Source organism: Heterodontus francisci, chromosome 3, assembly GCF_036365525.1.
Source record: "Heterodontus francisci isolate sHetFra1 chromosome 3, sHetFra1.hap1, whole genome shotgun sequence".
NCBI classification, from domain to species: Eukaryota; Metazoa; Chordata; class Chondrichthyes; order Heterodontiformes; family Heterodontidae; genus Heterodontus; species Heterodontus francisci.
This window is the reverse complement of record NC_090373.1, coordinates 190,284,081-190,298,399: the sequence shown is the minus strand read 5'-3', so window position 1 is coordinate 190,298,399 and position 14,319 is coordinate 190,284,081. Positions and strand designations below refer to the sequence as shown.

Here is a 14,319-nt window from a genome sequence, read left to right as displayed (position 1 = left end):
TTACTTGACCCTCCATTGCTCAGGTAAATTGTGCCCTTAATGCTGCCACCTTGCCTTGCACTGTTGCCAACTGCCTTTACCTTTATACTACTCCTTGCATTTTATTTGCAGATGTAGAAGTTCTACAGCACAGAACCATTCACCCCATCATGCCTAAGTCAGCACTTTGTGAGTGAGATCCAAAACTAACTCACTTCCTGCCAGAGAGAGAGAGACATGTCGAAGCTTTTCATCATGCACTCATCAGGACAATCTGCAAGAATAACCAATGTAAGGGAAAATAACAACTTATACTGCATGAGAAGAGAGTGCTGATTGATTGGTAAGTGAACTCTGATTGGTAGAGGCATTGCCCTGGAGAATGCACCAGTTTATGGTGACTGACAGTCAACAGCCAAGCTTTGTTTGAAATTTAAACCAGGCAGCTTAAATTTCAAACAAAGCTTGGCAGTTAAATGTCAGTCACCATAAATTGGTGCATTCTCCATGGCAATGCCTCTACCAATCAGAGTTCACTTGCCAACTAATCAGCGCACTCTTCTCATGCAGTACAAGTTGTTGTTTTCCCTTACATTCTTGTGGATTGTCCTGATGAGTGCAAGACGAAAAGCTTCGATAAGATGTCTCTATTTGCAGCAGTACTCAAGTTCTATACTACTAAATGACATATATATTATAAATAGAGTGTGTTCTGTATTGTTCTCTACTTCAGATATTTATCCAATGTTTCCCTTAAAATATGGATTGGCCTCTGCCTCAACCACTCCTATACCAACATACGAATTAGGAGCAAAAGTAGGGCATTCAGTCCCTCGAGTCTGCTCCGCTATTTAATAAGATCATGGCTGATCTGTTTGTTTAGAGATACAGCACTGAAACAGGCCCTTCGGCCCACCGAGTCTGTGCTGACCATCAACCACCCATTTATATACTAATCCTACACTAATTCCATATTCCTACCACATCCCCACCTATCCCTATCACCTACCTATACTAGGGACAATTTATAATGGCCAATTCACCTATCAACCCGCAAGTCTTTGGCATGTGGGAGGAAACCGGAGCACCCGGAGAAAACCCACGCAGGCACAGGGAGAACTTGCAAACTCCACACAGGCAGTACCCAGAATTTAACCCGGGTCGCTGGAGCTGTGAGGCTGCGGTGCTAACCACTGCGCCACTGTGCCGCCACTGTTTCAAATTCCGCACTCCCATCTACCCCCGATAACCATTGATTCCCTTGCCTAACAAGAATCTAGCTACCTCCGCCTTAAAAATATTCAATGACCCCACTTCCACCACCTTCTGAGGCAGAGAGTTCCAAAAATTTCTCCTCGTCTCTGTCCTAAAAGGGTGACCCCTAATTTTCGAACACTGCCCCCCTAGTTCTGGACTCGCCCACAAAAGGAAACATCGTTTCCACATTCACCTTGTCAAGGCCGTTCAGTAGCTTATAAAATTCAATCAAGTCTCCCCTCACTCTTCTAAACTCCAGTGAAAACAAGCCCAGTCTGTCCAACCTTTCCTCATATGACAGATGCTTAATCAATCTAGTAAACCTCCCGTGAATTGCCTCCAATGCATTTACATCCTTAAATGAGGAGACCAAAACTACACACCGTATTCAAGATATGGTATCACTAATACCCATTATAACTGAAGCATAACATCCTTAGTTATTTTCAATTCCCCTCGTAATAAAGGATAGCATTCTGTTGGCCTTCTTTATTACCTGCTGTACCAGCATACTAACTTTTTGTGACTCATGCACTAGAACACCTAGATTCCTTGCACCTCGGAATTCTGCAGTTGTTCTCCGTTTAAAGTAATACTACTTTTTTTATTCTTCCTGCCAGTGAACAACTTCACATTTTCCCACATTGTGCTCCATATGCCAGATTTTTGCCCAATCACTCACTCACTCAAGAGTGGCGAGTCAAAGAGACTTCCTGTTGGCAGGAAAAAAGACAGAAGCGCAAGGCGAGAGCCAGCTGTGTAACAGCCCCGACAACCAATTTTATCTGCAGCGCCTGTGGAAGAGTCTGTCACTCTAGAATTGGCCTTCATAGCCACTCCAGGCGTTGCTTCACAAACCACTGACCACCTCTAGGCGCTTACCCATTGTCTCTCAAGATAAGAAGACCCAAGAAGAAGACGACTCAACCTATCTACATCGGTCTGCAACCTCCTTATGTCCTCTTCACAACATACTTTCCTGCCTATCTTTGTGTCATCTGCAAATTTAGCTACCATGCTATCTCTCCCCTCACCTAAGTCATTGATATAAACTGTAAAAAGTTGAGGCCCCAGCTCAGACCCCTGCAGGACTCCACTCACATCCTGCCAATCAGAAAAGGACCCATTTATGCATACTGTTTTCTGCCAGCCAATCTACTATCCATGCTAATATGTTACCCCCTACACCATGAGCTCCTACTTTGTGCAATAACCTTTTATGTGGCACCTTGTCAAATGCCTTCTGAAAATCCAAGTACAGTACATCAACAGGCTCCCCTTTATCCACAGCACAAGTCACTCCTTCAAAGGACTCCGACAAATTGGTTAAACTTAATTTTCCTTTCACAAAACCATGCTGACTATTCCCGATTACCTTGAGTTTTTCTAAGTGGCCAGCTACAACCTCCTTAATCGATTCTGACACCTTCCCCACGACAGACGTCCAGCTAACTGGCCTATTTTCTGTTACCTTTTTTCTGCCTACCACCTTGTATAGAGGCATTATATTTGCTACTTTCCAGTCTGATGGAACCTTTCCAGAATCTAGTGAATTTTGAAAAATTTGCACCAACGCATCTACTACCTCATTAGCCACCTCTTTTAAGATGAGAGGATGAAGTCCATCAGGACCTGGGACTTGTCAGCCTGCAGCTCCATCAGTTTGCTCAGTACCGCTTCCCTGTTGATTGTAATTTCACCAAGTTCCTCTCTTCCTTCCATTTACAGCTATTGCCAGAATGATTTTTGCATCCTCTATAGTGAAGACAGAAGCAAAATATTTGTTCATTGCATCTGCCATTTCCTTTTTATCTATTAGCTCCCCATTCTCTCTCTCTCTCTAGAGGACCAACACTCACTTTACTAACACTTTTCCTTTTTAAATACCTATAGAAACACTTGCTATCCATTTTTTACATTTCCAGCTAGCTTCCTCTCATCCTCTAATTTATTTCTCCTGATTAACCTTTTAGTCATTCTCTGCCATTCTTTATATTCTGACCAATCATCTGAACTGCCACTTATCTTTGCGCAATTATATGCCTTTTCCTCAAGTTTGATGCTTTCCTTAACTTATTTAGTTAACCACGGATGGTGAGTCCTCCCCTTAGAATTTTTCTTTATAGTAGGAATATACTTCGTCTAAGTATTCTGAAATATCCCTTAAATGTCTGCCACTGCTTCTCTATTAATCTATCTCCAAGCCTCGTAACCCAGTTCACTTCAGCTAGCTCAGCTTTCATGCCCACATGGTTGCCCTTATTCGAGTTTAAAATACTGGTCTTAGACCCACTCCTCTCTTTCAAACTGGATGTAAAATTCAATCATATCGCTGCTACCTAGAGGTGCCTTTACTCTGATGTCATTCATTAATCCTGTCACAGTTCACAATACCAAGTCTAATATAACCTGCTCTCTGGTTGGTTCCAGAACCTGCTATTCTAAGAAACTATTGCGAAAGCAGTCTATGAGCTCCACATCCAGGCTACTATTGCCAGTCTGATTTTTTTCAAGTTTATATGTAGATTAAAATCACCCATGATTATTGCTGTCCCTTTATCACAAGCACCCAGTATTTCTTCTTGTATACTTCATCCCACATTGTGGTTACTGTTTGGGGGCCTGTAGACCACTCCCACTAGTGACTTCTTTCCGCTACTGTTCCTCATCTCCACCCAAACAGATTCTACTTTCTGATCTCCTGAACCAAGGTCATCTCTAACTATTGCACCAGTGCCATCCTTGATTAACAGTGCTACACCTCCACCTTTAACTAGCTTCCTATTCTTCTTGAATGTCACATACCCCTCAATATTCAGGTCCCAATCCTCGTCATCCTGCAGCCACATCTCTGTAATGGCTATCAGATCATATTTGTTTACTTCAATGGCAAAGTGTTCCATGGTCCAACAATACTCTGCAATCAAGCTCACTAAACTGGTTACTAAAACATTCGTTGCCTCCTTATGAAAGCTGACATGAGTTTTATTTTAAACCCATTGTTTTCCCCTTTCACATTCCTTTGGTCCATAAAAGAGACTCTGCACCCGACTGAGCAGGTAGGTTGGTTCGACCTGCCTGGGAAGTGGACGGCATGCCAGTTCTGCACTAGTAAGTCGCGTGTATTTAATTGTTTAAACTGGGGCAGACATCACGTCGTGTAGGAGTAACATTGATATAGCATTGTTAATGTAGTAGAACATCCCACAATTCTTCAAGAAAGCAAACAAAATTTGGCACTGATCCACGTGGAGATATTGAGACAGGTGTCCAAAAAACTTGGTCAAAGTGGTAGGTTTTAAGGAGCGTCTTAAAAGAGAGAGAGGTTTAGAGGGAATTCTAGAGCTTTCGGGCCTAGGCAGCTGAAGATTTGGCCGCAGGTGGTGATGCACTAGAGGCCAGAATTGGAAGCGTGCAGAGATCTTCTTCTGTCGATCAGCTTGCTGTGCCTTTCCTGACTTTTTCTGTTGGGTTGCTTTTTAAATTACTTCTTTTACAATTGAGTCATGTTTTCGTATTCCTGCAGACGCAGTTCCAGTCATAGCAGCCCCATCCATGTGGACCCGGCCACAAATTAAAGACTTCAAGGAGAAGATCCGGCAGGACGCGGATTCCGTCATTACAGTGGGCCGGGGGGAGGTGGTAACTGTGCGGGTGCCCACTCACGAGGAGGGCTCTTACCTCTTCTGGGAATTTGCTACAGACAGTTATGACATAGGCTTTGGTGTGTGCTTTGAATGGACGGATTCTCCAAATACCACAGTGAGCGTGCACGTCAGCGAGTCCAGCGACGATGAGGATGATGATGAAGGTACTGTGGTCGCTACCTCTGCTGAGGTGTGACAGTAGGTGGGGAGCAAGAGAATGTTTAACAATTAGTTATTTTTCTGAGCTTTCATTGAATGATGAGGGTGTTTGATGATCCCCACTTCAGGCACTCCACATTAGTATCCTCTCCTAAAGACACTGTCTCGGGCTAGGAGCACAGATTCCATAGACAACAACTACTTTTATGTATATAGTACCTTTAACGTAATAAATTGTCCCACAGGAGCATTATAAAACAAAGTATGACACCAAGCCACAAAAGGAGATATTAGGTTAGATGGCCAAAAGCTTGGTCAGAGATAGGTTTTAAGGAGTTTTTAAAAGGAGGAAAGCGAGGCAGAGAGGTGTAGGGAGGGTATTCCAGCGCTAGGGGCAGCTGAAGGTATGGCCACCAATGGTGGAGCGAATAAAATCAAAGATGCATAAGAGGCCAGAATTAGATGAGTGCAGATATCTTGGAGAGTTGTGGGACTGGAGGAGATTTCGGAGATGGGGAGCGGGTGAGGCCATAGAGGGATTTGAAAACCAGGATGAGAATTTTAAAGTAAGACATTACTTAGAATAGAACCACAGAAAGTTTACGGCACAGAAAGAGGCCGCTTGGTCCTTGGAGCCAGTGCACTTCAAGCACAGGAATGATGAGTGAACGGGACTTGGTGTGAGTTAAGACACCGGCAATAGAGTTTTGGATGACCTCCAGTTGAGCGAGTAGAATGTGGGAGACCAGCCAGGAGTATTTTGGAATTTTCAAGTTTAGAGCCAGTAGCCCTCTGCTGTCTCACTCAAGGGAGCCTACACAGTGAGGCTTGTCGAGATGCTCGATCAGGACATGAAGGGATAACTGGGGTCACTGGATAGGAGTTGGGAGCAGGAAGCCTCGTGTTTTCTGTTGCCTTTCCTCCCACCTATTTCCCAGCCCAGGGACATTGAGGATAATTGTAGAACTCTAAGTGCTGAGCCATTGGAAACTAGCTGTCTGCTTCACACATGGTTGCATGTGGTTTAATATCACTTCAGATATCACTTAGCTGCTACAGTTTTGAGGGGCAATTGGGAGAGTGGGTTATCTATTCAGCATCACTAGCTCATCTGATCCAGCCTAGTGATAGGCCGTGGCACAAAGTGCCTGCACATGTGGGTCGAGCTGCACTTACCTGGTTTGCAAGGCTCCATTAGATGGGCAAACAACATTGCAGTATGCCCGATATGGCCACATAAGCCCGCCAAGTGACTGAACCCAGCTGCATTAGAGACATGGAGTGTAGTGAGACAACATTCTGTTGTGGCCATCATTCTCCAACTCATCATAAACTTGAGAAATTACATTAGGCCTCTTAGGGACTGAGACCGATGTGCATTTATAGGTAGCATATCCTGCCTTGCAGGAAATGTCCAAAAGTAGACAGAGAATTCATTTGAAATGCAGTGATTATTATTTTGTCCAAATTCGGGAGTGGGGGGAGGGGTGTTCTGTAACTTTTTCACGCACAGCAAGATCCCACAAAGGCACTGGTCCTTTATAGCTGTTGACTGAAGAAAGAACATTGGCTAGGACATCAAGACAACACTCTCTCTCAGTTTAAATAGTGTCATAGGATATTTTATGTTTGTCTGCACGAGCAGATGGTGCCTCAGTTTAATGTCACATAGGAAATAGGAGCAGGAGTAGGCCATTCAGCCCGCCGAACCTGCTCCACCATTCAAATAGATCATGGCTGATCATCTACCTCTAAGCCATTTTTCCCCATATCCCTTGATGTCGTTAGTATTCAGAAATCTGTTGATTTCTGTCTTAAACATGTTCAACGATTGAGTTTCCACGTCCCTTTGGGGTAGAGAATTCCACAGATTCACCACCCTCTGACTAAAGAAATTCTTCCTTATCTCAGTCTTAAATGACCTGCCCCTTGTTCGAGACTCACCAGCCAGAGGAAACATCCTATCCACATCTACCCAGTCACACCCTGTAAGAATTTTGTAAGTTTCAATGAGATCACCTCTCATTCTGCAATCTCTCCTCATAAGACAATCCCGCCATCCCAGGGATTATTCTGGTGAATATCCGTTGCACTCCCTCAATGGCAAGTATATCCTTTCTTGGATAAGGAGACCAAAACTGTACACAATACTCAAGGTGCAGTCTCACCAAGGCTTTATACAATTGAAACAATACATCTTTACTCCTGTAGTCAAATCCTCTTGTAATGAAGGGCAACATACCGTTTGCCGCCTTAATTGCTTGCTGCACCTGTATACTGGCTTTTAGTGACTCATGAACAAAGGCACCCAGGTCTTTGGACATCAACACTTCCCAATCTCTCTCCGTTTAAGAAATACTCTGCCTTTCTGTTTTTTCTACCAAAGTACCACTTCACACTTATTTACATTATATTCCATCTGCCATGTTCTTGCCCATTCACTTAGCCTGTCCAAATCCCCTTGAAGCTTCCTTGCATCCTCCTCACAACTTACATTCCCTCCTAGTTTGTGTCATCTGCAAATTTGGAAATGATACAATTGGTCCCCATAACCAAATCATTTATATAGATTGTAAATAGCTATGGCCCAAGCACTGATCCTTGTGTCACCCCACAGTAACAGCCTGCCATCCTGAGAATGCCCATTTATTCCTACTCTCTGTTAACCGATTCTCAATCCATACCAGTATATTGTCCCCAATCCCATGTGCTCTAATTTTGTTTACTAACCTCCTGTGTTGGACCTTATCAAAAGCCTTCTGAAAATCCAAATACACCACATCGACTGGTTCTCTTTTATCTATGCTACAAGTCTCATTCTCCAAAAAACTCCCAACAGGTTTGTCAAACATGATTTCCCTTTCACAAATCCATGTTGACTGCCTAATCATATCATTATTTGCCAAGTGTCCCAATTATCTCATCCTTTATAATAGATTCTCATCTGAGGTACACCACCTCCAATAGTGCAGCACGCTTCTGGTATTCCACTGGAGGGTCACCAACGATTATATAGCCCCAAACCAACAATCCTCTGACAGAGGTAAAAATGACTCCCACTGTTGTTTTAATTGCACCTCAGACTTTGCGTTTAATGCCTGAGCCTCTGTCACATGGTGGTAGAACATTGGAAATGTCCTATGTGAAGTAAGGTTAGATCACGCAGGAAAGTTTCAGATAAGGACTGGTTCAGGCGAGACCTGACCCTGATTGCTGCCCTCCGCCCATGTTTTGCACTCACTTTGGGAACAATATTGCAAGGCATTTTGTCCCAGCGTCAGTCAATAAGTTTGGGTAGGGACATAGAACAAAGCACTGAGCAATGTTTTGTTGAAGCTTGGCTGCTCCTGCACTGATTACATGCAGCATTTGAGGAAGATTTCATCCTGGCTGCATTCACCCATGTTCTTCCTAATGTCTCAAAGTTTGTTAGATGTTCTTAGTTAGGTATCAGCAGTGGCACAATGAGTAGTGCACTCTCCTTTTTTTGCTTCCTGGGACATGGGTGTCACTGGCAAGGCTAGTGTTTATTGCCCATCCCTAATTGCCCTTGAAGTGGTGAACTTCCATCTTTCATACAACTGAGTGACTTGCTAGGCCATTTCAGAAGGCGATTAAGAGGTGACCATATTGCTGTGGGACCAGGTAAGGATGGCAGATTTTCTTCCCTAAAGGGCATTAGTGAACCAGATGTATTTTTACGACTATCCAGTAGTTATATGGTCACCATTACTAATACTAGCTTTTTATTCCAGATTTTATTTAATTAACCGAATATAAATTCCCGAGCTGCCATGGTGGGGTTTGAACTCATGTCTCCGGATCATTACTAGTCCAGTACAAACAATATGCTATTTTACCCCAAAATCAGAAAGCTGTGGTTTCAGGTTACATTCTATAAACTTGAGCACATAATATAGGCTGGCACTCCAGTGCCATACTGAAGGAGTACTACACTGGAGCCATTTTCCAAGGCCCTGTCTGCTCCCTCAGGTAGACACAAGATCTTATGGCACTATTTCAAAGTGGAGCATGGGAGTATCCTGGCCAATATTTATCCCTTGACCACCACCTAAAAACATTATCTGGTCATTATCACATTGCTGTTAGTGGGAGCTTGCTGTGCATAAATTGTCTGCCATGTTTCCTGCATTACAACAGTGATGACACTTCAAAAGTATTTAATTGGCTGTAAAGCACTTTGGTCGTAAAAGTTGCTATAGAAATTCAAGTTTGTTCTTTTGGATCATGAATGCCCTCGATAAATGACAAGAAACAGGTCATTTCGGCTTTTATCGGCTGTGACAATGGGGGTGGGGGAATAGACAATAAAATGTCTTTCACATTTCTCCTTTCTCCCATGCCCTGCTCCCCAATGATTTGGGAAGTTGGTGGGGTGGAGGGAGGGGCAAGTGCACCATTCAGTATGGAAAAAGGGACTGACTGCAGAAACATTCTCCCACTGAAAGCCCCACACGGAAATATGGATCTACACATCTTGTATCAGATTAGCAAACTCCCCTAACCCCAATCAGTAGCTGCTCCTATGGCTCTTTAAATTGCACAGTAGAGCCAGCATGCCTGTGAAGACGGACAACTAGCAGAAAAGTAAAAAGGAGGGACACGCAGGGACTGTTTAGCCTCTCTCTTTTCTCCCTCCCTGCACCCCACCCCAAAAAAGCATGGCAAGATTAAAGCTGCCAGTCGAGATCCGGCAGCTCCCAGCCTCAAGTGCTGGTCTGGGTGTTGAGTTGGCTGAGCACCTCTAGCACAGGGAATTGCTGACTGTGCCTCTTGTCTAGGGAACAGGAAGATCCCACCGGGCTCCCATACAGCACAGGCACTCGGTGCAACAATACACCAGCTGGGGAAAGCCCCTTCAGGTGCAGAGGCAAGAAACTTTTTTTTCTTTTTTAAGTGGTGCATTTGTACAAAAAGTTTCTAAATCTTGATTCCTTGTGTTTCTCCTACAGACAATCCCAGTGAAGGAGAAAAAGTCAAAAAGGAGGCCAGCAAAGTTCAGGTAGATGAGGTGGTACCAGTCTACAGAAGAGATTGCCATGAGGAAGTGTATGCCGGATCTCATCAGTACCCAGGCAGAGGAGTCTACCTCCTGAAATTCGACAATTCCTATTCACTGTGGAGGTCAAAATCCGTTTATTACAGAGTATATTATACCAGATAAAACCAAGCTTGCCCACGCTTGGTAAAAGCTTTTTTTTGTTTGTTTTCTTTTGTAAACTTTAATTTGCACATTGTGCAATGAAATAATTATCTAAATCATTCTATGTAATAAATTGGGTGAAGGATCTGCTTCTGGAGTAATGAGAATCACTGCCAGGAATTGGTTTCATTAGACTTCTTCAGAGTCATTATTATACTGAGTTATTGCTATCGCTGATTGGTTATGCTACATTGTGAGGGGTGGTTAATGTAACCTGTGTAGTCTGTAGATTCTGGGGGTGTAATCCTAAAACTGGGGCTGGTTTAAGAAAGAAATGCTTGTTAACACACCTGAATAAATACCTCCGTGCAGTTATCTCCGAATATCAGCTCCAACAGGTTTAAAAGTTTTGCCCGTTAATGCTGAGCTCTCCAGTATTCAAAAATCTCATCTAGTTCTGAAACCAGATTGTTTATTGCCAGACCATTGCTGACATATACATGACATGTGGTTAAACTGAAAATTGCATGGGCTGGAGACTGAAATTAAGGGTGCGGGAGAGTCATCTGCAAGAAAAAAAGTGGATTAATGTTTTGTGTGTGACTCCTGCCCAAAGCATCTCGCTGGTCGTCTTGTCTCTCGGATGCTTTTGGGCCTGCTGTTCACTCTGTTTGAAGTGGAAGTGGGACTATCAATGGGGATGCACAATTCCAGTCATTCAGTGAGCGCCACCCCTTTTCCCAGTTTTAAATTAAAAAGAAAAACTTCGATGTACTCAGGATTTGAAGTCCCCTTGGTTATAAGAATTGTCTCGCCTGCCACCTTGGTCTTATCCGCCTTCAGTCCATGAAACATATGCATCCCCTGGGCAGGAGGGATGTCTGGGACCTGCTCAGGCTGCTTTCTGCAGCAAAGTTTCCTCGGTGTTAATGAACTGATGTCCTTATTTTAGTAAGGTGGCCCTCAGAAGACTCCTCCTGCATCGAAAGTGTGTCTTGAGATACTGGTGCTGCTTACCTGAGCTCTTCAACTAATGCCTCGTTTTAGAGGACGGGAGATACCGAATGTAGGGCCAAGCAGAGTGGTGGAATACTGTAGCAGTACGTAACCACAGTTTGCTGTTTTTTGAGGATTGACTTTAAGGTTACACTTGCATCCCTTTATCATACCCCACCCAATACCCCTGAAGCAATTCCCCATCACGTGACTTGATGTATAAGTGTACCAATCAGCTCTATGCTGAGTTACTGGATCTCGGCTGCAGCAGAGATTAGGAGACTAATGTTCCCCATAGCATCTCCAGCTGAACCCAGACAGGATTCCTTGTCCTAATCACTCTTCAGTGATTTCAGCTGCTGGTTGTCAGGTGAAGGCAGGATCGGGCTTATCTACGATGCCCTCTACAATCGAGCGTTCTTGCTGTCATTCTATCTAGGCTCACATGTGAAAAAGCACACTAGTTTGACAGAGTTGTAGAGGTAAAGCAGCTGATTCAGACTCTAGGAAAAGCCATGCTAAGCTGTGAGTCATATCAATCTGGCCTTGTTGACTTTTGTGAAGAATTGGAGCCCAAGTCCAGCTCAGGCAAAATGGGTCTTTTCAAACACTGGCTGGCAATTGCACAGGATTGCCAGTTTTTGAACTGGCTTCCACAGATCCTTTAATTTCCCACCCTATGCCAACTGTTAGCAAAAACCTTCCTGGCACAGATATCCTGTCCAAAGTTTCACCACTTTGCCTAGTTATGTGCAATTATGTTCATTTAAGAATAGACCAGTCTAGCAATGAGTTAGCGTGGTCAGGAGAGGAGGGACAAGCAACGGGAGGACAGAAATACTGAGCAGTCCTCCCTCTGTACCGATGATTCACCCCATTGGCAGTAACAGAGCATGGAGTTACAGTTCCATTCGTTGAGACACAGGAAAGCTTCTGTTTTCTGTATTCACCTTAGAAGGTGCACACTAAAGCCTTTACTTTTCACCGTTTTTATTTTTAACAAAGCTATATATTTTTTTGATTGTACAGGTTTAATGGCGGTTGCTCATTATATTGAGTTAATCCCTTGCTGGCCTGAAGTGCATTTTACCTTCTATCCTAGCCCGGTTGTTTAAAACCACTGCTCAATTTATCCAGGTTGGGGAATGGTAGCTGCTTCCAAATTCCTGAGTTTGGCAAATTGCTTTTATGTTTCGAGCTCCAGGTCAAGAGAGCCAGCCTGGCACACGTTTTCTTTTAATTTAATTTAATTTAATAAAAAAAAGGGTTGGCACTGGTAACAAAAGTATAACAGACTCCCCTTAAATATAGACTTCCTTAGGTAAAATTTAATCCTTGTATCACATTCTGGCATCGTGGGTTTTTGCAGCCAACCAGATGTCCTGGCTTGTTCTGGAGGATTTTGTGTTGTCACCAAAGCAACTTAGTTAAGAATAACTTTTAAGATTTTCTTTTGAAATCATCCTTTCATTTCCTGCAGAGATATTCTGGTATGCCTATGTCAGTAGAGCTGTGACCTGTACAGTTCTGAGATAGTAGTTCTTTCTATGGGCAGTGTTTTTGTGTTTTTTTTTTTTTTCTCTCTCGCCTTTATAAATAATTTTTTCTTTAACACTTGTTTTGTACATAATGCTTTTCCCATCCCCTTTTCTGTTTGTGCTTTGTATTTACAGCTGTATTCTTAATTACAGACGCCACCAGCTGTTTTATATATGGTTTGCATTATTCTAATTTTTGGAGAAAAGGAAATGTAGTGGATTCTTAATTCGCAGGATTGTGTTACTGGAAATGTGGCTGATGTTCCAACCTGTTACTGTTGCAGAGAATTTTCCCAGAATATTAAACTTGGAAAGATTTTATTGCCGTGACTTTTTTTTTTAATGACCAGTGCAATTTCAGAAACCATTTCCTTCCAAATATATCTAGGCTCAATTAAAATGTGTTTATCTGCACTCATTTTTCCTCCCTTTCTTTACTAAATAAAATGTTTTTGTTTTGTGGGGTTCGTCATTGACTTAAGAGATGTAAAGTAGTGTTTCACTGGGTGAGTTAATAAACCTGCCTTTCTATTCTGTTCTGAAGTAACACCAGAATCGGTGCTATAAGTGTGATGGCGAGCATGTGAAATTTCAAACACAGGCTGGGTCCGATTATAGATCCTTCTGATCTGGCACATTGATTTTCATTCTTGTGATGTGCTGCCATGACATCATTGGCAAGGCTGACTTTTATTGCCCATTGCATCTTGCCCGCAGATGGTGTTGGCACTGGGCCGGCACCTTAAAACACTGTGGTTCATGTGGTGAAGGTGCTTCTGCAGTGCACAGCAAGTTACAATCTAGAATGTACTGCACGAAAGGGTTGGGTAAACAGATTCAACAACTTTCAAAAGGGAGTGGGGTAAATACTTTTATGGGAAAGATTTGTAGGACCATGAGGAAAGAGTAGGAGAACGGGTCTAATAGGATAGCTCTTTTAAAGAGCTGACATAGGCACAATGGGCCAAATGGCCTCCTTCAGTACTGAATCATTCTCTGATTCTAGATTCATATTTTTATTCCAGAACAAATAGATGAACTCTACTTATTCTGAAGGTGTAAATAGAGCAATCTGCATTGTCAGTGAGAGTGCTTCAAAGTGGTTTTCTGAATATGAAATACCTTTTGAGGCATTGTGTGTGTCAGAGAAACACAATCTTTTCACATTTAAGTGAAGTATCACAGGAAGCCAGGCAAAATTGTGGGTTTATTTAATGCAAAAGAGGTGATCCTTGTTTTATTTACATGACCTCAAATGCTGCAAGGTGAAGAATATTGGGGCCCATTTCTAATTTCACTTAAATATCCCCCCACCCCTTATCATCCTGAGGCCTTTCTAGCAGGGTGGCTCACCAGAATAGCCTGGATTTTAGTTTCATTATTAAAAAGCAAGAATTTGAATTTACTTCGTGCTCTTCTGCACCTCAGGCCATTCCAAGCACCTTACAGCCATATTCAGATCTTTATCAAGTGTATTCACTGTAGGAAACATGGTGGGCAATTTACACACAGCCAGATCCCACAACCTGCAATGAGATACATTAACAGATAATCTGTTTTAGTGATATTATTTGAGATA

The 14,319-nt window shown here is 42.9% G+C and overlaps 1 protein-coding gene across 1 annotated transcript in view; it reads left to right on the top strand.

Moving 5' to 3' along the window:
• Positions 1–13,061, top strand: part of acbd3 (acyl-Coenzyme A binding domain containing 3) — a 72,801-nt gene extending 59,740 nt beyond the window's left edge. The window contains exons 7-8 of the mRNA XM_068027931.1: positions 4,763–5,047; positions 10,016–13,061. Coding sequence (XP_067884032.1) covers positions 4,763–5,047; positions 10,016–10,227 — 497 coding nt within the window. The 3' untranslated portion in view covers positions 10,228–13,061. The remainder of the gene's footprint in view (positions 1–4,762; positions 5,048–10,015) is intronic.
• Positions 13,062–14,319: the final 1,258 nt, after the last annotated feature.